This window comes from Triplophysa rosa, linkage group LG13 (assembly GCF_024868665.1).
Source record: "Triplophysa rosa linkage group LG13, Trosa_1v2, whole genome shotgun sequence".
Lineage (NCBI taxonomy): Eukaryota > Metazoa > Chordata > Actinopteri > Cypriniformes > Nemacheilidae > Triplophysa > Triplophysa rosa.
Window position 1 is genome coordinate 5,498,497 of NC_079902.1, and position 26,155 is coordinate 5,524,651.

Consider the following 26,155-nt stretch of genomic DNA (forward strand, 5'->3'; position numbering starts at 1 on the left):
GTACGACTCACTTCATCGCTTCTCTAATCGGAACAGCGCTGGTTTCTTTTGGCTTTATATTGCATTTCACGTAATGCAGTCGCTCACGTTAGCGGATAAATTAACTTTAAAATATAAAAGTTTCGGGGTGACTCACCAGCAGTCACGCTTCAAGTTTGCTGTGTTTTAACGGCGATTGTGAAGGAAAATAAGACGCTTTGTAAACCACGTAGAGGCTCGCTGTGACAGTACGTACTGATTTTGAATAAGTACCTACCTATCGGCCGTTAAAACAGTATGTTATGAGTGGGAGTAGTATGAATACATTTCAGACATACTGCGTCCGCCATGTTTTATGGTCATGTGACCCGTATGCTCTTAGACCTACAATGTATTAACAACAACCTATACGTGAGCGTTGATAAAACATAATTTAGTGATGAGAAGTTCATTTATTGGCACTTACATTAAAAACGGACGTCCGCCTTAAAGTTTTCTGCTATATTTATATGATTTACTTTTGAAATGTGACCACTGCTCAGCTCCCGTGGCATCATGGGATAGAGAAGTGTCCATCCGATCCACACTCACGAATCTCGGCGGAATTAGTAGACCATCCGGGTATTTCTCGCCTTCTGTTTTTTGCAAACTGAGGTTTCGGACATACTATTCATGACTCATACTCATTTTCGCCTACTATATAGTATGGAAATAGGCGATTTCGGACGCAGCGACAGATTGTGTCTTGTGCTTCCCCTTCTCGCAGAGACTTATCTCTACCGCAAATGTGAGATAAGCAGAATAGGTAGCGTCTTGACCGCTCAACGTGTAGAATTAAACATCATATCGTAAAATATCCCCATCTCTCTACGATACGCATCGCAACATTTTTGCATCGCGACATATTGTACTACGAAGTATCACACCCCTAACAGTAGATTTATAGTCTAGTAGTACCGTTATAGTATATATACTGTGTTTTCTGAGCTGTCTGTGTTTGCAGGTGTGTGTTTAATTCACACTGTGGTCTTACAGTAAATCTCTCAGCTGGAGTGGATGCAGAACAACAGTCAGGGATGGACTACTGACCGGGACAATGGGGCCAGTGCCCAGGGGCCCTTGGCTACCATGAGCCCGAGGGGGCCCTGGGCTTCAAGGTTGCGCCATCCAGTTCGGTACAGAGAACAAAACAAATGTTTCCCATAGCCTGTACAAGGCCTCTGTGGATACCCTGTAAAAAATGAAACAATCAACAAACCATGGCAACATACGTTTTTATATTACTTTAACTTATTAAAATAAATGTAACCTATTAAAAATGTATTTACTTATTAATTAAATTGCAGCACATTTAAATTGCACTTTCTGAATCTTTTGCTTGATGATTTGATGTTTACAGACATGTCACAGGGGCATTTTATGGTGAGAAATATTTTTTTATTTATGTGATGCATTAAATACGTGTATATTTCACAGTTAAAGACGCATTCATTTGGTCCATTGTTGATTTTTCGCTGTGAGCTAATATTAGACTTCTATAAATCCTGTACAGATTATTTTTCGCGTAGCGCATGCGTTTGACGCAGAGTTTTAATATTCATTTTCATCTTAACTTTCACTTTCTATAACTGAATGCGTAGCTAAGGGAAAGAACAGAAACATTGTGTGGGGGGGGGCTTGGAGGAACTGGCCCCGGGGCCCTTTGAAGTCATAATCCGTCCCTGACAACAGTGCAGTACACATCTCAAGTCTTTACCATGTAGGTTAGATAAATCAAACCCCCATTCGTGGTGTCAGTCAAAGCTGTCAAGATTATTATGTAGCTTTTAACCTGCTGTCATACACAGCACACTCATGATATGAGCTTTGAATGGGTCTGTGCCCACAGAATTTCACACGAAACTTAATAGATTTACAGTATGTAGAATTACAAAGACAAAAAGAAGTGACATTCTGTGAAATTCCACAAAATGTTTTCTATATAAAATCATCCCACTGTACATAATTTAAAGAAGATTTGGTGAAAATATAACCTTGATATTTTAATATTGACCGAGTAATGTCATGTCAAAGATTGAAATCATAGTGTCTTAATCCTCTTATTGCCTTTGTCCCCTCAGTAATTTTCTGTCATACTTCACTTGTCTATTAAAGAGCAAAAATAAATACAGAAGAATTGCACATTGATTATAGAGATTACATCAAGTATTTAGTCACTGAAAATATCTGTCATGACAAGTCTCCCAATTCAACCTGAGAAAACTCTGTGTGTTTGCTTTTCAGTATGCTGAATTTCACTGGTGTTCATGTTGGTGAATGTGTGTGAAAATATCATACACATGAAAAAGCATCTCAAGGATGTCCAGTTTATTAGCTGCTGCGTCACATGGGATGATTTATATTCTATTGTATATTTCTTACATTAGGTCTTATTTTCATATGTTGCCTTTAAAAGATGTGTGTCTTATGTTTAACCACAACTGAGAATTTGAGGTGATAAGTATAAGGTTCAACCGACAGATAGCACAGGCTAGCCGCCATAGACGGTATCAAAGCTAAACTAAGGGTGTGTTCACATATGCCATGTTTGTTTCGATTAAAACGAACTTTGGTGCAATTTCTCTGTTAGTGCGGTTTATTTGTGTAAGTGTGAACGCTGCCACCTGAACCCCGCTGAAAAGAGGGGTCTCAGTCCACTTTCAAACGAACTCTGGTGCGGACCAAAGGCTTCGAACCCAACCAAAAACAGGAAGTGAAAACCATATACGCCCCGAAAATCAAGTGATTTGGTAATATAAAAGGAGTGTTTATTAGATCTGTGCTTGCGTGTGTAATGGAGGAATTCCTGGCGCCGTTTTGTCTGCTTTAAACACTTCATGAGGTCTTCGCGAGTTACCGGCTAGCCAAAAATAGCCTCATATGCGCAGGCATACACTGAGCATGTATAACTCAGCACACAGCAGTGTTTTGGATGTCCGGTAGTTCCGTCTTAAAATATAAATCATAAAAGCTGTCCAATCACGTTGCGACTTTACACGTAAGCTGTTAGGTTCGATATCTTTAGGTTCGCTGTTAAAATGCCAGTCTGAACGCTAAGCGAACTAGGAGTAAATGTATTTTTTGGTCCGGACCAAAAGAACCAAAAGAACCGAACTGCAAATACTGTATGAACGCACCCTAAAATAAACTTTGATAACATCACACATATCTGAAATATATCATTCCATATCATTTGCACACCAATTTGTAAGTGTTTAAATGCCCAAATCTCTATGACAAAGAAAAAACTTTTGTTTTTATAGATCAAAATTCAGAAATTCTCATCCACAAGAATGCCTTATGTCACCCTGTACGCAAGATTTATGTCAGAACAATCTATTGACACCATAAAGTGCCTGTTCTCTGTTTTGGTACACTGTGAAAGTCAGAACAGTATGTTAGGATGGGGCAGCCAAAGGTCAAGGGCTTTGGCTGTGAATCCCATAAGGCAGTGCAAAGTTTGAGCATTGATTTATGATGAGCTGACATTGTTTTGTGTTGAAGTTCGAGTCAGACCTGCTTGTTCCAGCAGAGCCAGCAGCACAATTCTCCTCTCTGCAGGGGCTTATCTCTGCCCTGCCTCCATATGGCAGCCTGCTACACTGTTGTTGAAGAGTTTCTCAAAAAATGTTGATTTTCTAATCCCGCGCGTTATTGCTTTTCCAATACCGGTGTCCGGGCCAAGAATAAGGACCCTGTCCAAGCTAAAATGGGAACATAGTTGACTACGAGGTCAACGTTTGTGTGCAGTTTGTATTAAAGCATATTTATATATTAACATTTCAACAACGTAGGTGATACTTTTTCTCTGTTCTTTTTTAAAGTGATAGTTCACCCAAAAATGAAAATTCTGTCATCATTTTCTCACCCTTATGTAATTTCATACCTGTATAAAGGACTTTGTTCCGATGAACACAGAGAAAGATATTTGGAAGAATTTAGTCATTTTCAGTTCCTGGACATCATTAACTATCATAGTAGGAATTAAATGGTAGTCAAAGGTGCCCGAGAACTCTTTGTTTTCCTAAATTCTTCCAAATATCTCATTATGTGTTTTCAACAGAACAAAAAAATACAATGTTTTGGTAACACTTTAGTATAAGGACCAATTCTCACTATTAACTAGTTGCTTATTAGCATGCCTATTATTAGCATATTGGCTGTTTATTAGTACTTATAAAGCACTTATTCTGCATGACCACATTCTACATCCCTAATCCTACCCAACACCTAAACCTTGCAACTACCTTACTAACTATTAATAAGCAACAAATTAAGAGTTAACTAAGCAAAAGTCGTAGTTAATAGTTTACTAAAACCGAGAGCTGGACCTTAAAATAAAGTGTGACCAATGTTTTTTTTTCCTACTATGGTGTCACAGAACTTTCTTCCAAATATCTTTCTCTGTGTTCATTGGAACAAAGACATTTATATCTTATATATTTACATTTTTGGATGAACTATCCCTTTAAGAAGTTCTTTTTTTAAATGTCTTATATTACAATTGAAACACTTTCACTATACATTATAGGACTTCTTGTCAGAACCCCTGGTTCCTGTAGAGCTTTGTTACAGGATGGCTTACATATCAGACTGTAGTTCACATTATGAATAAATGAGGACCCGCTGATGTGGAGCACAATGTGTGTGTGTCGTACACCGTTCACATTCAGATGAATATTAATGGGGCTGAGGAATCATCAATAAGGAGAGACGGGGCGACCAACAAATCATCTCAAGGAAATGCCCCGGGAGACAAGAGACGGCTTTTATACTCGCGCACACACACACGCGGCCTGCCACACAGTCACTGGAGAGAAACTTGGGTGCAAATGAGCGTTCTGCATGTATGTTTGTATGTGCGCTGACACGGGGGAGTGTTGATGATGGAATGTGTGTTTGTCTGACTTGATGAAGGTTTGTGTGTTTTTTGGTATAATAAGGCTGTATATCCATCCAGTACTGTGTGGATGTTACCACGTTATTTATTGGTGTGAATTTTGTTGGATGAACGGCAAAATGATGCGTGTATGGGTTCCGCTTTAAGAGTTTGGTGTAGAGAGTTAGAAAAGCCAATTATTATTACTATTTTTTATCATCCAAGCATGGATGGACAAGTTTTTAGGAATAAAACCGTAAATGCATGAACGTAAGTGTAGACTTCCTGCACCTGCTCTTCTGTTTCCTTCATGAAATATCATAATTCTTCAGTTACCAAGAGCATGTGCTCAATATTAGCACCTCATTTAAAGGTTACATGGCTCTGCTCCTCTTAAAGTCCTCAAAATCATTTAATTTCTCGCTCTCTCTCGCGCGCGCTCCCTCGAGCTCTCAAAGTGATGAAACGCAGATGGGGCTCCGGCCGAAAGTTGCATACTGCGCATAAACAGCATATTTAATTAGACCGTAGACACGCTCTAAATCAAATTACTCTCCGACTGACAGGAACACTTACATTAACATCATTCCTGAGCAGAGCCGCAGCCAAAATGTAAATTAGTAACAGATAATTAGGATAAGAGCGGGAACTTAGGCTGACGTTTCAGTGCGTAATTGGAACGCTAGCGAAACGTACGGCTTTAGCTAATTAGCTGTAGCGCGGTAAAACGTACAGAGGTCAAGGTAGAGAGAGACCCTTCAAATGAAAACGCAAAGAATAGCTAGTGGGGCTTGAAAAGAAAGAGTGTCACCGTTTAGGTGACCTTTCAGGGATGTGGATTGGAAGAGCATCGTTTAGTTGGGCAAACGGATGCTCGGGTGCAAGGTGCAGGAACCGGCCGGGATACGGCTAAATCTACAGAAGACACTCAGATGTTAAATACTCTGTGTGCGTGTAAAGGCTAAAACACACTACAAGACTTTTGCTCAGATTTTGCCCAGATTTTCAGTCTGGACTTGTTGCAGAAAGTCTGTGCCAGTCTGCAGATTTGATCGGTTAGTGTGTTTCTAACTGAAACTTTCAAAAAGTCTGCAAGTGTGTGATGTCTAGTTAAAAAAAAAAGTTGGATTTTTCTGTAATACTGTTTGGTACTGTAGCATTTATATTGGTTATTTGGTTATTTTCAACAGCAGTATATGTGATACCCCGAATCCAAGTAAATACTGTTTAATAATAATCATGATTTTAAATGGATAGTTTACCTAAAAATGAAAACTCTGTCATCTACACACCTTCAAGTTGTTTCAACTCTGTATACATTTCTTTGTGCTGTTGAACACAAGGCGATATTTTGAGGAATATAGAAAACCAAACGTTCTGGTGCACCATTGACTAACATAGTAGTTTTCTTGTCCTACTATGGTAGTCAATAGTGCCTCAGAACTGTTTGGTTATAAATGTTCTTATAAATATTTTGTGTTCAGCAGAACAACACAATTGAAACAACTTGGAGGTGGGAAAGTGGTAATAGAATTTTCATGTTTGGGTGAACTGTTACTCATTTTTGATTTCTGTCATTTCCCAAAGGCACTAAATCCACAAAATAGCCAAGATCTATTTCATTCAGAAATTAAATTTTAGCCACCAAGGACCTTAAAAATGTGACGCTTTTGGGTTCATCTAGACACCATATGGTGAGATTGTGTGACTACTCCACTTTCACATCTGTCATGTGGTCCTTCATCGAATCTGTTTGAACAGAATTGACCAGGTGGTTGTAAGACCACGAAGTTTACGTAAAATTAGGTTAAATGCTGCAAGTGCTGCCTCAGCTAAAAAAACAGGAATAGCTAAAATGTCTGAAATACAAAACAAACATTACAATCATCACTTTTTGAAAGTGAGTCATTACAGAAGAATACAGTTTTGTAACATCATTTCATATAGTTCATTAACCTTCCTCATAACCTCCTTCAATGACTGGACTTCATCCAAGTAGCTACTGGATACACACATAATGCCGCAAAACAAAGACCACTGGCTGTGTTTTCTTCTCAAACACTGTACTTGGAGCTCACACGGTGACTTCAATAAAGTACCGTAGCTTTTGTTGTTCTCTGTCATTTGTTAGATCCAAGCCTTTGTTTTATTCATTTCCACAGGAGGGGACTAACTAGACTAACTTTGTCACGTCTGCTCGGTTACATATTGTATTCTAGGGATGGCAATGTGGGTGGCAGGGTGAGTGATTTGCAAATTTAGATTAATAATCCCAATCCTTGTGGAATTCGCTCTCCGCTGATATTCCAGACCAGTCCTGCAGCACCGTATGCATGGGTGGGCATATTTGGAGGGTGTCCTAGGGATCCATTTTTATCCACTCTTCTGTCTCTTGCCCCATCACACCTCTGCAGGCATCTGAGGGATGTTGTGATCTGCATGGCAATTAGGTGTCTTTGTTCCATTGAGAAGCAGCGGTAGTGGAAAAGGTGTTTGCGTTTGCCAGGGCCAGCAGTCCATGGGATTTAACCGTCTGGAGCAGGGCCTTTTGAATCCCTATTTGATTCCTGAATTGAAATTTAGGTGGAAAAAAACTGGTTGTAGTACTTTAAATGTCCATTTAAAGAATGAGAATAAAATGAAATCCCAGCTAACACAGTTACGTTATGACGACGTACCTGGACCTGACCATATTAGATTGCCACTACGTACCATAATAACGTTCCAGCGACGTAACTTTGTGATTCCCATATTCGTCGTGATGACGTAACATTGGACGTTGTTGGGACACGGTGATTACCTCCTGAAGACATACCTGGAACGTACCATATTCGTCGCAGCGACGTACCAAATAACGTTTCTGGGACGTGATGAGCACGCCCTAACGACCAAACAGTCACGTTGTTAAAATAGTTTTTTAATATTTAATTTAAACAATTATCATCCCTTGATTAAATTCATTTGTGATTTAATCTGTGTTAAATATTCAATTTTATGCATAATTGGAGTAATTCTCTATTCAAATATGTATAAAGCACAGTATAACGATTATAAAACTCAACACAGCACTGTACATCACAATCAGATATTTTATTTATACTGTAGTACATGACATAAATAATCAAAGACTTCAACACAATATAGAGGATTTAAAGCAGATATTTGTTGACAGAGATGAATAAACATTATGTTTAAACTCAACATTATATTCTTGTTTTACCACATAAGTTTAGCAGGTTGTTCGTTTTTAGAAACAACAATCAAAAGCTTCTTTAGTCACACTCACAAACATCAGGGTCCGTTCATTTAAACACGCCAAATCGATCGAAAATCACTCAAATATGTGTTAACGTCTGTAAGGTATAAAGTTAAGTAAGAATATTAATAAACTGCTAAAGTAATATATCAGGCAGTGAGGTGAAAAGAAATGACCGTTAACGTTTAAATGATGCGAGCGAACGCGTCCGTTACGGCCCCATACGTTAGCGGCAAATGCCTCCGTTACGGCCCCATACGTTAGCGGCAAACGCGTCAGTTACGGCCCCATACGTTAGTGGCAAATGCCTCTGTTACGGCCCCATACTTTAGCGGCAAACGCGTCCGTTACGGCCCCATACGTTAGCGGCCACCGCATCCTTTACGGCCCCATACGTTAGCGGCCACCGCCTTCGTTCCGGCCCCATATGCTAGCAGCCCACTGGGAAAACGCCCGGTACGCCAGATGGCCAGACCGCCCCTGCTTGCACTAAATAAATAAAAATGCAGTTTTAATTGTGGTATCGAATTTAACTCCTGTTTAATAGCTGTCAGATGTCGGATTTATAGCATTCGTCTTGACTTTGTAACAGATTTGACTATACATTTTCGAAACAATAACATAATAAATAGAAATGACAAGATTCAATAATCAAATGACCTGTGTCCAGGTTATCTGAAGACCAGTACATCACGTTGCTACAACGTTCTCCATGGGATTAATTCCCCGACGTTATTTGAGGATGTGGCTAGGACGTTTCTGGAACGTAAGCAAAAATTCTAAGAAATGGAACGTTGCCAAGACGTCCTCAGAACGTGGTCACAAAGTAATGTCACGGTGACCAAATGAAGACGAACTGGCGACGTCGTCAGAACGTACTGTGTTAGCTGGGATTCCAAGCTATTCGTGTATCTGTGGTTAGTGTTTTTCAGTTTGATTTATGTGTTATCATATACTGTACATATAAACATTGTATAATTTTAAGAATCAGTGATCATAATATTAATTGAAATAGCAGTTTTTTACTTCCTCAAAGCCTCATATTGTGCTATCATTATCATCTCTGTGTGTCCTCCTCTCATAATACATAATCTGCTGACCTGTTGTTGCATATATTCCAGAGGCATGGCAATGGGTCCCACGGGTCAGAGCAGAGAGCCTGGTCCCTGGGGCCGGCCGCTGTGTAGACACGCCTCACTGGTGTCTCTGAGCTGATGTTTAGCCTCATGGCTAGTGTCAGGATAAATGCTGGTGGCAGGGGATCGTACTACACTCTGTGGGAGGATGCCATACTGTCAGCACATGTTAGCATCTTAACCACAGCAGCACAGGCAACTTACCGGTCTGGCCCGCTCAAGTGAGCAGCAGACATGGTGAAAAAATATAACACCCGTGCATGAAAAACTCAACTGTGAGTTCACACAAAGAGCATAGAGTAGCTCAGAGCAAGAGCTACCTACAAGGTTATGTTTGTCTTCAGCTGGCTTGAACATTAGAATGTCTGAATATCAGAAAAAATACATTTCATAAGAATACATAGGAAGTCTATTTCTGTTACATAGTCAACAATTTATCTCCAAAAGTTAAAGGGATACTCCGCCCTAAAATTTGTCATGAATTACTCCCAACCTCCCCACACACAGTAGTTCCAAACCTGGATCAATTTCTTTGTTCTGTTGAACACAACAAAAGATATTTGAAAAAATGTTAGCAACTGACTTTTCTGGGACATCACTGAGTGCGTTACATGCGCAGTCTTACTTCGATTATGCTTAATAAGCTGATAACAAGAAGTTCATGTAAACGCGTAAAACGGTTTTCTTTTATCGGGGAAAGCTCATAAACGGCAAAACCTGCTCGACAAACGTAGTTTTTTGCCCATTACTCTGATTTCACGCTGCATGTAAACGCCTTCACCGGTTTTCTCTCACTTTTGTTTATGTGCGCATGTCTGACAGCGCAATAGTAAAAGCCCCAAACGGAAGTAATAGTAAAATAACGCATAAAAGTCCGCTCTCATGCAGTTGATGTAAAAACGGCAAAATGAAGAACTATTGTTGCATTCGCAGGTACTGCGGACACGAGAAGATATATAAAATACAACTTCTGACTGTTTTCCCAATGCATTTTTTATTACTATACAGACTATCGACGGTGACGGTCACTGCACGCGAGAAACCCGGCAAGTCTCAAACTTCCATGTAAACGCGGTTTTATGCGTAGCCGGTTTATTATTATGCATGTTAACACGTGAAAACAGGTTTCTTTTTAAGCTGATTTTTGATAGACATCCGTTTATTTTGTGCATGTAAACGCACTCATTGACTACCATTGTAGGGACAATTCAAATAGTAGTCAAAGGTGCCCCAGAATTGTTTGCTTTTATAAATTCCTCAAAAAATCTCATTTTGTGTTCAACAGAACAATTTACAATGATTTTTATGGTAGTCAATGATGTCCCAAAAATTTCAGTTGCTATCATTTTTCCAAATATCTTTCTTTTGTTCAACAGAACAAATATATTTATACAGGTCTGGAACAACTTGAGAGTGAGTAAATGGGTGGAGTGTCCTTTTTCAGAAAGGTATTGAGAATTGTTTACTTCCCATAAATATTTCTTACTGCTCATTAAACTGTTTTTTATACAGTGAACTTTTTAAGAGATTATTGAGTCATTTTGACTCCTTTGGATATTTGGGTGGGACATTTCCAGCAGTAAGCACAAAATAACCGCAATTCGCCTTCTCTCTGTGAAACTGCACCTGTTGCTAAAAATGTGAAAGACACATAATTTTAGTTTTCAAGAATTTTTTTTGTGTCCATGTAAAACCATATCATTTAACAAACGTTACAGGTCAAATGTCAAACGATTGACAAAGCCACATTGTACTGCAAAACATTCTTTCAATCTTTTTATGTGACCATTTCTATAAAGATTTTTCTAGTTGAGCCCTCAGGTTGAACTAAAGTAATGTGATGTAATCTATGATTCGCTCAGCAGTCGCTCAACGGAAGACAATCTTGCGAAAACATTCTTACCGTTAGATTTTGATCTGCATTTGTGTTGATTGTTGAATCCTCACGCATTCTGCTTTCACGTAAATCCCAAACCATGTATGCAAATCAGGTTAGATGTGTGAAAAACCACAATCTTTCAGCCAGTCAATAAAGGGCGGATGGGAATGTTGACAACGAATTTAAAAAATGCCAGTTAGGAAATATTTTAATTGATTAAACTGTCTGATAATGCAAATACTGTGAAAAGTGGGGGGAAATCTGGTGCAGGCCAAGAGAATTTAAAGCAAAGCTGGGAAATTGCTGGAACAAGCACATTACCGAGTCAGTCAACACCAAGACAAACTCTGCATTTCTTTAATTGCACTAAAAGCTAAAAAACATTCTGAAACGAATGAATGTGATGCCAAGAAAAGTGAATTGGAGTTGACAGCATTGAATGCAGCAGGAAGCTTGCTGTTTAAAACACGTTGACTCAGTTTTTTCCCCACATTGCATTTGAATTTATTGACGTGGCTCTCAAAGGATTTTCTCATGGGGAAGTGCTTTTTCTTTGCAAAGATTTTGTTCTCTTGCGAGTGCTCTTTTGATTTAAAGATGACTTGCTATTGAGTGGTGTTTGAAGGGGCTTTTGTATATCTTGCATTCGGAATGACTTTATCACCTTTGAATGCAGATGGCCCTTTTCACGGCTTTCAGACTGGTCAGCAGATCAACATGTTGTAAAAATGGACTCTTGAATTGATTCATCAGTGCCGGTTATTTCAAAGAAAAATGGAATAACATGTAATACAGTATGTTCCTTTTCGGCCGATGTCAACTGGACTGAGTGGGCTGCTGGTCGAAGTTACCTAATAGCTGAATAATGTAGCTTTAGTATAACCTTGTTGCAGGTTCTAGTTCAAGTGAGCTTCATTTTAAAAACACACAAAAGAAACAAAATGTCATGCCTCACAAGACCACGGTGCTACACATTTAATATTTAAAGGTGCGATGTGTAATTTTTTGGAGGATCTATAGACAGAAATGCAATATAATATACATAACTATGTGTTCAGAGGTGTATAAAGACCTTACATAATGAAGCGTTATGTTTTTATTACCTTAGAATGATCTATTTCTATCTACATACATCACGGGTCTCCTTGCATGGAACAGTAGCCATAAACGGACAAACTGCTCTACAGAGCGCATTTCGTAAATGCGTTATCTCCTTTGGCAAAGAAGCGAAAACTTGACGACAACTTAATCCTGTGTCAGCTGCCGAAGTGGATTTGCAACCTTGCCGCTAGATGCGGCTAAATTTCATAGACTGGGCCTTTAAAAGCTACACAAAACTAACCTTCTGAAAGACATTGTAGGCCTACATATACCTTACATATATAATTGAATTAAATCTAAACTGGAAACTAGTGTACTTGAGATAAATACACATACTTTGAAGGCAATGGGTGCTACTATTGTAGGTCATGTATTTGATCTAACATTAAATTGAATTGAAAGTTAACCCATTTTTTAGAGGAAGGAAGCTTTGCATTCAATCCTTCGAATTTCTTTGTTACTGAAGTGTCACTCACTGTAGCGTGCTCTTCAATACAACGCATATACAAGTATGGTGCTCAGAAGCTGACGTAAAGGTGTCAACAAAAGGGTGAGGTGCTGTCGAGAGTTGTGTTGAATATTGAATGGCTTTCCCAAGGCTGTGTTTTCTGGCAGCGGGGCCCTTGAAGAAACTTGAAAGAGATTGCATTACATTATCCCAGTGTGAACTGGTTGTGTCAACACATCTAGAGGATCCCCCTCGCGGTCCGCTCCGTGTGAAGGTGCCTCCTTAACAACTACATTTGGTCCGGTCACTCTAAATCATGTATGATGGGACAGGCGGGAGCGCGGCTGAGAAGCCAGAGAGCGTGAACCTGCTTTCACTGTTCTTTGTGTCTCTCGCTGTCTGTCTTCTCGGTTCAAAGACTCCATTACACATGACAGTTCAAAGGCTTTCTGACAACCTCACCGAGACGCACGTCTCCATTTGCGTGGCAAACAACCCCCTCCCCCGATTGTGCCCCTTTCTTTTTTATGTATTTTTAATTTTTTGCCTGTAGCTCCTCTGCGGTTGTACATTCTCAGTCATGTTTCAAAATGCTAAATATGGCGACAAATAGGTTTTCGTTGCCCATAGCCTTTTGGATTCGCTCACTTGCCATTGTTTCTCCTATTGAAATGTCTCAGTTTCGGCTCACGCAGTCTCATCTACTGCAGAAATGTGCACCCAAATTGACTTGTTTCTCGAAGTTTCGTCCGTCACTTTTTCTCGGGTGACACTGTACAAAAATAACCTCATCTCATCTGCCCACTCATCTGTATTGAGAAACGAGTTTATTCACAGGGGGGTGCACGTGCCGGCACAGTCAACCGTGTCCTTTTTTTTCCTTTCCTGTCATCCATCATCTGCCTTTCCTTGTTTATTCCTCAATCCACTGTCAGGTGCTTAGGACTCAGGCACTCTCATTTCGCCTTTCAAATCTGACTATTAACTCCCAGAACCACTCTTCCCCGTCTTAAACACTGTTCGAGCTCGGCAAAGTGCTTCGGAACAGTTCCCCCACGTCAAAACAGCGCTCTTATTCGTCTTTCCCTTTAAGAAAAAGACGAATACATCTTATCTGTTCTTGATGCACAGGCGCTCTGTGAACAGCTATTTCAGAGGAAAAACCACGCTCCTGCCCCAGTAATTGTCTGCGCGTTTTTCTCGCGGATCCCACGGTAATTCAAAGGAATAGGTCTTTCTCTGTAAAGATTCTGCAGTCGTGCGGTACGACGTGACTGACACCTCCTCCAGTTTCCACGGCAGAAAGCTGAAAAATAGAAATTCGCAGAAATTAGTGACACTTCTGGTGATCTCTGTATCTGCCAATTAAAAAGTCCAGAAAGACATTGTGCTAAATTCGTACCGGAAAAATACACTGAAGTGATTAAAGCTGGTAACGCTGAATAGTTTGCTAGTTTATTCACACTTCTCGTTGTTCCACATGTGTGAGATGGTTTTTAAACACTGACTTTTTTATAAAAAAAACCCGGCAACATCCAATTTACACATTTGATATTACTGTATGTAAACCATGTCATGTTGCTTGATATTTACAATTAATATCAACATGTAACATACAACAAAGATATAAAACTCTTAATGGCTCTTTCATGTATATCTCAGGAGATGCCACTTAGTCTCAGAAATTTCTCACAATTTTTTGGAGGATCTAAATAATAATAATATGTTTTATTTATATAGCGTCTTTCCAGGGCTCAAGGGCGCTTTACAAATGAGGCAAACAGTAGTACAAATAGAACAGAACACAGACATGAAGTAAAAAAAACATAGTTTATGAGTAACGATCATGAAAAAGGTGAGTTTTGAGCAGTGTTTTGAATTCAGACAAGTTATTTGCACAGCAGAGTGATCTTGAAAGTGAATTCCATAATTTGGGAGCAATAATACAAAATGATCTACCCCCCATGGAGGAGAGACGATACCGAGGGACAGAGAGGAGACTGGAGTCAGAAGACCATTAATGGAGAAAAGAGATCTATTGACAGAAACGCAATTTGCAACCTCACCGCAAGATGCCACTAAATTTCTTACAATGGACCATTAAGAAAAATAAAAACACAAACAAATATGGCAATCGTTAAAATACATTAAGAATATAAATGAATTTATTGTATACAATAATGTGTATTAGGGGAAATGTAATGATAAATGGTTGAGGTCATATTGAAAAATACCGGGTCTCATTCATTAAGCATGCGTGCGCACAAATTTGTGCTTGAAACTTGTGTACGAACGTTTTCACCCAAAACAAATTTATTCTGTACTAAAATGTATTCTGAATATAAGAAAAAATGTTGGAACAGCTGATTGCACACATACGCAAAAATCACAAGTCTCTTTCTTTATCTCTTCCTCTCTCTCTCTCTCTCTCTCTCTCTCTCTCTCTCTCTCTCTCTAAGACAAAATGACAAAATTTTCATCTTGGGATAATAGTTATAGAATTTAAATCATATACTGTATATATTTATATATATATAATTACGTTTAGATGTATATTTCATTATACAATTATTTCATCATATACGTAAAAGAACGTTAGACTATAGCTCAAGCTGTGAGGTTTCTCTGAATATCAGCGCTTTTACAGCCGGTTCTAACGAGAACTCTGTAAACTGCGTGTCTATATAAAAGGTGTTTTATTGTGTATGAACTGATTTTGAGGACTGCACACTTGGAATTATTTGCGAGAGCGCGTCTGTAGACAGCGTCATATGGGGTTGCCTGGAGTATCTCTGACTTAAGTGACGACAGGCGGTAAAGGAAAGGTTAGGCGGAAAGCCGTAATATGGAGATGGACTGGGTGTGTTTTATGCAAATGACTAAACTCGTGCAAGCGGACGCTCATTTAGAATACTCTAATCTCACTAATATTTGGACTAGGTTAGTCTCTCGTAGCCAAATGTATCGCCACTTTCTTTGGCCAAGGCTCCCCAAGAGGCCATATGACTGACAGTTAAAGCAACCAATCAAGTTTCGTTTTGTGCCGCGTCATGTTTAGAGGCGTGGAAGTGTCCCCTCAGTAACAGACCGGTGAACATTCATGAACGTGTCAAAAGTTAAATAACGACTTTGAACGTGCTGAAGTGTTTCCAGAAAAGTGTGCCTTATGCATCAGACGTTGAGCCAACGGTCTGTGGGCGTGACATCTAAGGCTGAGACTAGGACGAGGTTAAGAACAACTTCATGTGCGTACACACGTGTTGTGAATTAGGCAGGAAAATAAGTTTTCATGAGATGTTCAAATGTGCGTATAAATACGAAAAATCTTCGCAATTTTTAGTAAATGTACCCATTGACTTTCAATTGCAGACTTGTGAAATCTGAGCTTACTTTGAGACATTATTGAGATCTCTTCTGAAACTCAAATGGAGACATCTTTGACACGTCTGGCTCTTTTTCTCAGAATAAATATCTGAGACGCAGTAGACTTAAGCAGACGTTTCCATTTGCTCTCCATCTAATTGATATCTAGGAGAAATAATTGACATATTACAGAAGTATCATTTTGTTATTTTTTCCCCCTTATTACTTATCTGGCCATCTCTCTTGCCGCTGCATTTTAACGTTATAATATTTTACCGTGCAATAATCTAACCTGAGAAGCCATTTTATTCACTATGGGATATTGCCTGTCACACAAAAATCATTTGGAAACCCATTCAATCAGATTGTATCCACAAGTTCTGAGAGGCTTCCCGCTGAAGCCTGGAAATAAGATCACAGCTGGACGATCCCTTTTCCCGCCTTTTCACCGAATATATTGGTGGAATATGAAGGACGAGGGTGACTTGCTTCTCCGTGGGCCTCTAAATATACACATTACATCATAATAAAAGCAATTTGGCCTCCCGAAAGGCTTTTGAAAACACTTATAACGTACAAGCTCTTGTTCACGTCCATTAAATCTTACGGTAACTTTCCAGGGTCTCGAAATTGCTCCATTTTGGTGGAATTTTAATGAAAGAGAGTGTAACATTCATCGGCGCTCCACCAAAAATGAGACTTTCTCCGGCATAAACAATTTAGCTGCGGGAACAAATCCCTCTTCATATCACTGACATTTTCTGTCAGCCCAGAGGCTGTAAGAGCACGGTTTGCATTCATAGCGCATTGCAAAGCCCCTTTTAGTGTCACGACCGGAATGGAAATGGGGTTCACCACAGGTAACGGAGAAATGAAGTCCTGTGTCAAAGGAACGAGCTCACTTCACCACACTCTTAATATCTGAGCAATGGAGGACAATGCCAGTGAAACATCTGATTAGAGCGGCTCGGCTCCAACATTTCGTTTCTATGGGAACTGGATATTGTACGCCGGCCCTGAGCAAACAGGAAGTTTATGTCTGTGAGCTTTGTTTACGGGCCCTGACCGACTTTGGTGGCCAGGGTGGCATCTTTAGGGATGTTGAGGGTCTGGTATTTTTTTACTTTGAAAGATAACTCCTCTTTGTAGATAACTACAACATAGAGATGTTGTCTGGGTATAAAAAACGATTGATGTTGCTTCATGAAAATGATGATCACACTGACCTTTTCAGAAGAAGCCATTTGTTTTGTTTTATTTTGTGTACATATTTATATATGTTTTACATTTAAATAAGGACGTCGAAAAACTAAGAATGATGATCATTTAAAGAACAGTTAAATCAACAAAGCTGGGGTGTGTTTCCTAAAAGCATTGTTAGGTGACTATGGTCGCAAGTTCCGTCGTTCCAGCATAGTTCAACGATTCAAGTGTTTCCCGAAACAATCGTTCCACCGATCAATTGCAAGCATCGCAAAGTTTGGAGCTGTGGTTAGAAGCATAGCTCCTTTTTATTATGACATGTAGACGTACGTGCATCATGCCTTTAAGCAAACTAAACAAGTAGCAGTGCATTCTATATCCATTGTTCTAAAGATATACAAATTGAAATCTTTTAGTTTGTTAAGAAAATACAAGGGCTGTTTTAAGATAAGTGCGCATGCGCATGAAACTTCGTGCTCTAGGACCCTGGGGAATCCCTGGGCGGAGTGACGTAGGAGGAAACTTACGAATGAATGAAATATCGTTAAATAAAATAACAGATAACAATAATAGGATAACAAAAGTCGCCGTTAAATGCAATGTATGTTATTTACAGCAAGAATTTGACATTCATTCAATCTGAACGTATTTATTAGTAGACGTCATTACTCTACCACCTGTGTGGCGTCATCAACTAGATTGCTCAACCAACTTGGTTCAAACGATTGATCTCCCTGACAGAGTTGGTACGGTTTTGAGAAACAGTTGTAACTAAATTGTCAATTTCCCCAATTATGCATCGTACTATGGTGGTTAACCAGCGAGTTATGTCGTTGTTCGGGAAACGCACCCCTGGTTGTGACCCAGGGACGAATCTGGGGGGGGCTAGAGAGGCATTACCCCCCAGTTTTTCTTGAGCCCCTCCAAAAATATCCAGCTGACAATTAAAATGATTTCAAATTAAATACTTACTAAATATGTATTTGTATTATCTATTAAATAATCATCTGTCAGTTTAATCACTGACAAATGTCAAAATGACGCATGCAGTGAACTATGACCCTAACATTGTGTGTAAGGATTAAGGTTATGCATTGCAAATGCATGTGCTATATATTTCCCTTAGAAAGTGTGAGACTCTAGTCTGCTGATGCGATTGGTCAGTGATCATGTCAAAATAGACACAAGTGCCCCAAGGAACACGACCAAGAACACTGTGACCTGTCTGGGTTTCTGTGGCTTACTGTTTTGCAGACACTTCGGTCAGAATTAAACAGATACACTGTGGCTTGGCACTCAGATGTGAAATGAATTTACCCTCAGATCAGCTGACATTTATAGTGTAGGTTAGCCTCATGCAATGCCTGGAGTCCAGTGATGTCACCATCCACAGACAGACAGACAGACAGACAGACAGTGGGAGAGATTACGAATAGACTGCCAAATAATGTTAAAATGCTTATACTGAAATCCACAGGGTATGTCTACATGCTCCCATTTTTATCAATACGAATGAATTCAATCCGACTGCAGATTTCAAAGGTACAGATAATATGTACCCTAAATATTGCAAACTTATTCAAATATTTACAGTATATGCTGTATATTAAAAAATGTATTCAAACTGAATCTGATCGATTCAGGTGTTATCTGGACATGAATATATAAAGCTTTGAAATCAATAGAGATTTGGGAACATTGCTCAGAGCTTTCTGTGTCAAATCAGTGCGCTCCCATCTGTATTCATATTATGCTCAATTGTGTTTGACTTATTATTTGTAATAAGCAACATAGTTATGGTTAGACATTATTTGAGCATCTTTTAATCTCTGTGGTCTGTTATATTTGATGGCAGGCCCTAATGCAAGTCACATCAAAGGCTGATTTAGATGGGGGACTGTGCAATGAATTCACAATCGCAATTATTCTTTTCATCTCTTATGTTGTGTCAATTGCGGACTATTAGTCGATGGGGGACTTGCTGGCCCTTAATTAGTATTCTCATCTTCTGCATTAAGTGTGGATGAATCATTGTGGTTACATGCTTACTCGCTGACATTTCCATGCCTTATGATGCTCAGATGCAAGCTGGTGATTATCCAATTCCCAGCCTGCATTTAAATAGCGTCGGTGTGAGAACCATACGCCACTGTTATCCAAGAGGTGCCACTTGTGAGACACTCAATTATGATGGCATGTCACAGCTAATCGATTTATACGGATGTATTGTGTGTCTTTCTGTTGAGAAACAATATTGAGCACGGTTCCAAAACGGAGTCGGCTGCCTACTGAAGCAGAGTCCTTCCTAATGTGCACATTTTCACGTTTCTTTCACTTTTCTTCCACAAAGCAGTGCTTTGAATGCAAAAAAGGAATGAAATATATATTTTTTTATATTAATTCAATTTGGTATTCTATGCGTTAAAATGTTTCATTCATTGCTAAAAGATGATACAAATACATAAATCTTATCAGAAATCTGTCGGAGCCGATAGCCTTGTGGGCAGTGCTCCGACACATGGCGTGGTTGTGCAACGGGCGACCCGGGTTTGATTCCCTTCTCGTGGTCCTTTCCAAATCCCATCCCCTTCTCTCTCCTGCTTCCTGTCCTCTCTCTTACTGAACTGTCAAATAAAGGCAAAAATAAATATTAAAAAAATCTATAAGAAATCTTAATTAAAAAAATTATTTAAAATGTAAATAAAAAAATATTATTTCCACAAATCATTGCTATAAACGCCTCAAAAAAAGTATAAGATAAATACAAATTTAATTAAAAAATATTAATTATTATTTTATTCTGTACATTTTTAATGTTTCATTTATTGTCAAAAGGTGACACAAGTGCATATCAGAAATCTAAATAAAAAAATAGATTTAGTATTTAAATAAGAAAATAATTTTTTCCACAAAGCATTGCTATGAACGCTAAAAAAATACAAATAAAATTCTAAAATATTAATTCCATTTTAATATTCAACTCAAATTGAGTATTCTGAATATTTTTTATTTTAATTTATTGTCAAAAGGGTTATACAAATACATGAATCTATTAAAAAAAATTCATAAAAATTAAATTTAAAAACAAAGTTCATAAAATAAAAATAAAACTAAGCATTTAAATAAAAAATAACTATTCTTTAATTAAATTTTAAAAATGTAATCTAATTCCAATCATTGGCTCATTTGTACTAAATGGAAGTATATCACTATTTATGTGTTCTAGAAATAATATAAACTAGCCTGAGCTGGATTGCCTGTCAGGGTGGGTCTTCAAATTGGTTTTATATGGATTTTGAGCAATTTTTATGATCAGTTGGAATCATTTGCGTCACGTTTGCTCGATTTGTGGCAGACGGCATTGCATCTCATCAGGCTTTTGAACAGAGCTATTGTATGCTTTAAGAATTATAAAAAAATGTATTAATTACATGAATCGTTTAAACCTTGTTTTTGTGGCATTCATTTCAGACTTCCTTTTCCCCTCTTTTATCTTTCTGTCACTTGTTCATTGTCGACAGTGTTTTAATGAGAGATCTCTTATCCGTTTCTCCACAGGTCAGCCTGCCCAGCGACTCCAATTGTGTGGAGGAAATTCTGCGGGTGAGTTAGATTCACTCTCTCTCTCTCTCTGGTACACTCATTATGTCTGGTCACCTGCTTGGCGCCGTTTTGCACACAATGGCACTTCACTGTCATGCGAATCAGACTCTGTTTTCAAAGAAAAGCCCCTTTACATTACGACTGATGGGCTTATTGTTCCAGAATGTACTTTTAAGTATCTGCTCCTAAAAGCTTGAGAGCAGTTAAAAGAAACGTGACCCTTTTCAAATTGTTGCATTAATACATAAAAGTGGAACCCACTCGATGTTTTATTCTTAGATTTGTGATGCTCAGTCTTAATGGCACTCTGAATCATTTCATTTATTTCCAGCTGGATTTAATTGTTTTATTTGTATACTCTGTCTTGTTAGTACGATCTAAATTGTATGTATATAAATATCTCATTCACAACAGCTGTTTACGCCAGCGCATCAAATTCTATACATTTAATGTAAACACATTGTATTAAGTCTGTAACGCAATTTAAAGGCTTCCATTATCACACACAGTGTTTGGTGGATGATTGGTAGATTAATGCAGCGGAGCATTTACATACGGATGAATAGTATGGTATTGTAATAAAAATGTGGTTACAAATACTAATAAGAACAGCTGATACATAACAAAGCATTATGGTCCATTATAGTACATGTTTTATTAGAAGCATCTCTTTGACCATTTAGTAAGGACTAGATCTCTTTTGTGACGCAACAGACGTCACTTTAAGTGGTGTGATGTTAGCATATCCTGTATCCTGTCTATGTACTGGGACAGAGCCAGAACATGTTGCCAGGGCAACCCAGAGTACGTCTGTCTGATGAAATGCATGGTGGGATCGCTTAGAGGATCTGCTGTAGTCCCCCATGCTTGATTTCCACTGATGTTGACTCAGATGTAATTCATGAATATGGACGTGTTTTGATTCAGTCTCAACATGATTCAGACAATCTTCTTCTTTACCCATGACTTTGGAGAATCTACTTATGAATCGCTGTGATGTCATAATAACTAACTGTCAGCTAATATAAATGAATTATTTTAAGAGTGTTTTTAGAGATGTCTAACCACTTTTGTAGCATTGAAAATATATAACTGAGTCTTTTTCATAATGAAAAGATCAGTTTCTGTAACCCAGTAAAGTAAAAATGGTGCTGTTGTATTCTATAATACAAATCTAAAGTTAGCGGAATGGATCAAATGTATTTCTGGGGGTAAACAGAACCGAACACACAGATGTGATTAGTTCTTAATGAAAGTGAAGTGGAGTTGGGGATGGAGGAGGGTAATTTGCTAATTCGTGAGCAACGCGATAAGCTGCTGATAGCTGGATGAATTTTAAACGGAAGCTGTGATAGCATCTATAGGTATTTCTATAGGTAGATGTGGGTCAGCTGACGCAAGCTTGACTTACGTGACCTGCCAGACCTCGCTTGATTTATTTAGTTAAGTTTTCGCTTTTGGATTCACTCGATTAGTGCTTTATTCTCAGCAAAGATAGAAAACAGAAAGATATTTTACCTTGAGCAAAATAACTTCTGGAAGCGCTAGAGAAATGTTTGATTTATCATTTTATATTCTGCAATTTTTTCAGGTCAGCCAAAGTTCAAGTTACAGTAGTTTTATGTTGCTATATATTTTTGAATTGGGTCAGAAATAAAACTCTTGTCTTTTCAGACAATAACAACTCTTCAGTTTAGACCACTACAGTGAAGAAGTTCTCATATGGTCACATAAGTGAATCAGTGTGCTTCACCGTTTGATATTTAAAGTATTTAAAATAATATGTTTGTAAAATTTTAAGAGAAAACATAACAAACAATGCAAACTACAGTAAAGGAAAATTCATATTGTAAAAGGTGGGAATCTGTCCTGAAATCTCTTTTCTGAGAAAGAACAAAAAGAGTTTGGACTATTACTCTGACAGAAATATTACTTGTCAAAGAAGCTCTTGCTAGCTCCGAAAATTATATGAGAACTTGTTGACAGTGCAGTCTTCTGCACATCTACCCAATAATCCCTTCAAAACTGTTACTGCGTCCGGTAGCACTGAACTGCTCCTCTAAACTGCAGTTGACGCTGTCACAGGCTTATCACTCCGTTTATCTTCTTTTCTACGCAGTCCAAGAAGCTTTTTTCACAGTGGATAAAAAGCCAAGCCAACATTCATGAAGCGAGCAAAGACAAAACCTTGTATTTTAAACAGCAGACGGCAGAAATAGCAGATTCTGATCTGAGCTCACACATTCCTATTGCATAACCAAAAGGTTATTTGGAGTCCAGAACTGAGCCAGGTTGAAAATATTTCCAACTATAGAGTTGGAGAAACAGAACGGTTGGCTGTAGTTGGATGTCATTGTGGCTGAAAGTATATTAATGACGAATATCATATATTTCCTTTAGCTATAATGAATAACTATTTTGATGAGATTCCCCAAATCGATTTTAGTTGTTTATATCTTTGTATCAAGTACTTTTTCTGCTCTGGGTTAATGGATGCAGAATTACAGTGGTGTCAGTAGACTGGCATGTGAAAATGAGATGCATGCACATTCACTTCAACTATTTAACACACATTGTGTCACATATTCTGTGATGCGTCTGTCAATCAAACTCTTATTATGACACATTTTGGCGGGGTCTTCAAACAGTCCAGTATTCTGACTAGCCACTTCGGCATTGCATTAGATAACACAATTGATTTGTTAGAGTTTTACATGTGATAGCTGTTCTTCACTGGACACATGCTTGACTTGTTGTGTTCTGGTGACTCACTGAGATGGAAATATGAACTGTGTGTCATCGGAAGGTTTTAGTTCCACCAGAGCTGCTCCCTCGAGCTTTGTGGTCTGGGCATAACCCAAATGTTGCAATCTGCATTGGAAATCCTCAAACAAATGATGCTTGACTTTTTCTTCAGAAATCACATTTTTGAGCCATTTTTGGAAAGACTTTTATTCAACTGCTACCAGGGTGATTTTACTGGATGTTTAAAGTCAGTTTCCCTTAAAGGGGTCATATGACACGACTAAAACGAATATTATGGTTTGTTTTAGATGTAATGCAATGTGTATACACTATTTAAGGTTCAAAAACGCTGTATTTTCCACATACCGTGCATGTTTGTATCTCCTCTTTGCCCCGCCTGTGAAATGCGCAGATTTTTTACAAAGCTCATCTCTCTGGGGTGCGTTTCCCGAACAACGACATAACTCGCTGGTTAACCACCATAGTACGATGGATCATTGGGGAAATTAACGATGTAGTTACGACTGTTTCCCGAAACCGTAGTAACTCTGTCGGAGATCAATTGTTTGAATCAAGTTGGTTCGGCAATCTAGTTGATGACGCCATACAGGTGGTGTATTAATTACGTCTACTAATAAATACGTTCCGATCGAATTAATGTCAAATTCTTGCTGTAAATAACATACATTGCATTTAATGGCGACTTTACTTATCCAATTTTGTTATCTGTTTTTTTTTTCACGATATTTCATTCATTCATAAGTTTCCTCCTACTTCACCCCGCCCAGGGATTCCCCAGGGTCCTGGTGCATGTATGTTCGTGCGCATGTGCACTTTTCATAAAACAGCGCTTGTATTTTCTTAACAAACTAAAAGAATGATGGATATAGAATGCACTGCATGTTGCTTGCTTAGTTTGCTCAAAGGCATGATGCATGTAAGTCTACATGTCATAATAAAAAGGAACTATGCTTCTAACCACAGCTCTAGACCTGTAGTTCCAACCACGCAACTTTGCGATGCTGTTTGCGATTGATCGTTGGAACGATGGTTTCGGGAAACACTTAAATCGTTGAACTATTCTGGAACGACGGAACTTGCGACCATAGTTGGCTAACGATGCTTTGTCGGAAACGCACCCCTGAAAAGCGAGGTGTGCTATGATTGGCCAGTTAACCAGTGTGTAGTGATTGGTCGAATACTGCAAGCATGTGACGGAAATGTAATGCCTCTTACCATATTTGGAACATCAGGTTCCAAAGCAATTGTACTGACAGGTATGCCGACCTTAATCCTGGCTCAGACTACAGGAGTTTTAAAATCCTGACAGATTTTAAATTCTGGTTGCAGCACACACATAAGGAGAATCTTAACAGATTCTCTTATTTAAAATCTTAAACCTGGCTCAGACTACAGGAGTTTTAAAATCCGGAAAGATTAAAAATCTGGTTGCAGCACACACATAAAAAGAATCTTGACAGATTATTTTATTTAAATTCTTAAACAAGCTCACACTCATCAGTGTACAACTAAATTACACATATTTTACATATCCATAGGATATGCAGTTTTGTAAAAGGAGCTAATAGTAACCGTTTTAATGGGTTTACTATTTTTAGATGTTGACATCACATCTACATTTGAATCTCTTTTTCAAGCACTACAAAAATAGGTTTGCCCGTTGTAAACTTGCATTTATGAATGTGAAATGTCCAGATAAGAAAACGTTGGGGCGTAAAGTTGTGTTTATAAATAAGACTAAAGGTAACAAGTGCAAAAATAAAAATTTAGAAAGTTTGATTGGAAGTTTTTTTATTTCATAATTGCACATCAAAAGACATCCTAAGACACCCAAACTACAAGGATAATATTAAGATTATCATACCAGAGGACGCCTCTTACGGAAACAGAAGTAAACAAAGGGACATCGCAAAGTTAATTTCACGTAATCTCACCTGGCAACGGTTGTGTAACGTCTTTGTCGCTCTCTGAACGATTCTCTGTCTGTCTGTCCAAAGCCGCGGGAACGTTTTTTGAGCATATTTTGCTATAATGCTTTTTGCTAGGGCTGAAGTTATGACTGTGCTTTGGGGAAGCCGCTTAAGTTTAATGTTAATAAATAACGGAAGAAAAAAAATTGTCACTGCCGAGAATAAAGATGAATACCAATGTGATTATAAGCTACAGCATAAAAACAAACACATAAACGCATGTTATCTGTATGCCTATAGCAAAATAACAATCTGTTGAACGAAACTACAAGCTGCGCGTTAGCAGTTACCTTACCCGGTACATTTAAAACCGACGCGACTTCTCCCCAGCTCTTTTCCTTATCTGTGCGGTTGTGGTATGTTTTGGAGGATACATTATATAGACAATCATGTTGTTGCCACAAGTTGTTCTTCCATCTCCGCTGTCCAACGTACCCTTGCAGGAGCTTTCGCGGTCGACATTTTTAAAGGTCTGTCAGTCACCTCCGTCACCTTGCAGATGTGCCTCTCATTGGCTGTTGCGAAAGTACCAA

At 38.6% G+C, this 26,155-nt stretch overlaps 1 protein-coding gene across 1 annotated transcript in view; it reads left to right on the forward strand.

The window, feature by feature from the left end:
• Nucleotides 1–26,155, forward strand: part of aff2 (AF4/FMR2 family, member 2) — a 199,441-nt gene that overhangs the window by 91,292 nt on the left and 81,994 nt on the right. Inside the window, exon 4 of the mRNA XM_057349347.1 lies at nucleotides 20,842–20,886. Coding sequence (XP_057205330.1) covers nucleotides 20,842–20,886 — 45 coding nt within the window. The remainder of the gene's footprint in view (nucleotides 1–20,841; nucleotides 20,887–26,155) is intronic.